The sequence below is a fragment of the Mesocricetus auratus genome, unplaced genomic scaffold, assembly GCF_017639785.1.
Source record: "Mesocricetus auratus isolate SY011 unplaced genomic scaffold, BCM_Maur_2.0 Super-Scaffold_100030, whole genome shotgun sequence".
NCBI classification, from domain to species: Eukaryota; Metazoa; Chordata; class Mammalia; order Rodentia; family Cricetidae; genus Mesocricetus; species Mesocricetus auratus.
This window is the reverse complement of record NW_024429211.1, coordinates 15,531,788-15,533,899: the sequence shown is the minus strand read 5'-3', so window position 1 is coordinate 15,533,899 and position 2,112 is coordinate 15,531,788. Positions and strand designations below refer to the sequence as shown.

General features: G+C 40.3%; 1 protein-coding gene across 1 annotated transcript; it reads left to right on the top strand.

Annotated features, from left to right (window-relative positions):
• The first annotated feature begins 538 nt into the window (after positions 1–538).
• Positions 539–1,589, top strand: LOC121134792 (mas-related G-protein coupled receptor member B4-like). Its single transcript, XM_040733353.1, has one exon. It carries the CDS (start codon positions 546–548, stop codon positions 1,587–1,589), a length of 1,044 nt encoding a protein of 347 aa, XP_040589287.1. The 5' UTR covers positions 539–545.
• Positions 1,590–2,112: the final 523 nt, after the last annotated feature.

The window sequence follows — 2,112 nt, the reverse complement described above, 5'->3', positions numbered from 1 at the left end:
TGAACTTATGATTCATTTGCTTACTTGTTGTTGTTCTTTAGTTGGTTTGTTTGTTCGTGGCAGATATCTCAACTATCCCATAATAACATGTAGAGAGTAGGACACTGATGATATAATAACAAACAGAAAAGCGCTTTATGTCCTTCTAGGCTAAGAAGTGTGACTGTTGACACACAGGTCTTCCTAAGAAGTGCCATTCCCTTCATGACTTTCATTAATTGTTCCATTTTTCCCATTTGATAGACCCCTTACAGTGACTGAGGGAAGCTATGACTTGTGCCAGGTTCTTCCATCTTCCTACACATGAAAAGGAACCTCATCCCTGGAACAGAAAGAAAGTTAGTGTCAGAATTCTGTCTCTTCCTGACACTGCGTAAAATGTTTAGCAGCTGTACTGCCATAACCAACTACACCAATATCACTAGAGGCAATAGTCTGAAGATAGACTGCATAGTACAAACTGGATTAAAGAGAAATGCCTAGCACTTTGGGGGTTTGATAAAATATGTAATCTCTGCAAGCCTGTGGACTTGACAGAAAGTATCATGCATTCATATCTCAATTTAATTTGTAGGAATGCCAGTGGAAAATTTCCAAGCATGGGTCTAACTACACCAACCTGGAACAATTGCATAACAACAATAAATGAAAATGACTTCATTGAAAACTTGCACTGTACCGACATGTACAATATCCTGAATATTCTCACTGTCATCATTGCCGTGGTTGGGCTGGCAGGAAATGCCATTGTGCTGTGGCTTCTGGGATTCCATATGCACAGGAACGCCTTCTCTGTCTATGTCCTCAACCTTGCTGGGGCTGACTTCCTCTACCTTTGCTTTCAGACTCTGCATTCCCTGCACCGTGTCCTTTTAATGTTCCATATCAGCTACTTCGATGTTCCCATCTCCCTCCTCAATGTACTAATCTTTGCTTACCTTGCAGGTCTGTGTATGATTGCAGCCATCAGTGCTGAGCACTCTCTGAACGTTTTGTGGCCCATCTGGTATCACTGTCAACGACCAAGACACACATCATCTGTCATGTGTGCCCTGTTTTGGGCCTTCTCTTTACTGTTAAGCCTCCTGTTAGGAGAGGCTTGTGGCTTACTGATTAGCTATGAAAATTTTCACTGTAGGACTTATAGTTTCATCACTGCTGCATTTGTAATAGTATTATTTGTGGTTCTTTGTGGATCCAGCCTGGCCTTGTTGGTCAGGATCTTCTGTGGTTCACAGAGGATTCCTGTAACCAGATTGTATGTGACCATTGCAATCACAGTGCTGGTCTTCTTACTCTTTGGTCTGCCCTTTGGTATTTATTGGTTCCTCTTAGATTCCCTTGAGGAGTTGCATGGAATTTTTCCTTGCAATGTTTTTGAAATGACAACTTTACTATCCTGTGTTAACAGCTGTGCCAACCCCATCATTTACTTCCTTGTTGCTTCCATTAGGCACCGGAGGCTGCAACGGAAGACTCTGAAGATTATGTTGCAAAGAGCCATGCAGGACACTCCTGAGGAGGAAAGTAGAGAAAGGCATTCTTCAGGAAATCCTGGAGAGCAGGAAACAGTCTGGTGTAGTAGTTAGATGATTCCTTGAGCAGAAAAATTTGCTTTGAAAATCACCTTGGCCTTCATCTCTGTTGCCCATTTTCATAACTTTGCTCAATTGATTGACAAAATTGTCATTTGTAGATATTGGGTGAAATGGGCTTGTTAAACACTTGCTGACTACAGCATCCTAAAGTTGCCTTATGTGTAATACTTGTGATCAAATCACTAGGGCCCAGGGCAGCTTGCACTGTAGACAAACTCCTTCCTCCAAAGAAAGCCCAAAACAGTGCAGGAAGGTCAGGATTTCTTTGGTCATCAAAACTGATAAAGACTAAATAAATACTACATATTATAGAAGTGTTCCTATTTTTTTACAAGTTGTTTTCTAAATGTTAAGAGAAATGAATTGAAATTCCCACAATTCTGGTTTACTTTAATGTCTTCACATTTTAGAATATATGTCCAATTTTAAAATGTTCCTTATATAAATCGCTTAGTAAACAAATATGCATCTTTAAGACTGACAATTCTAAATCTCTGTCCCACAGATTGAGTCA

Bases quoted from the DNA above. Each gene is read 5' to 3' on its own strand.
- LOC121134792 (XM_040733353.1), top strand. From the start codon at position 546: ATGCATTCATATCTCAATTTAATTTGTAGGAATGCCAGTGGAAAATTT.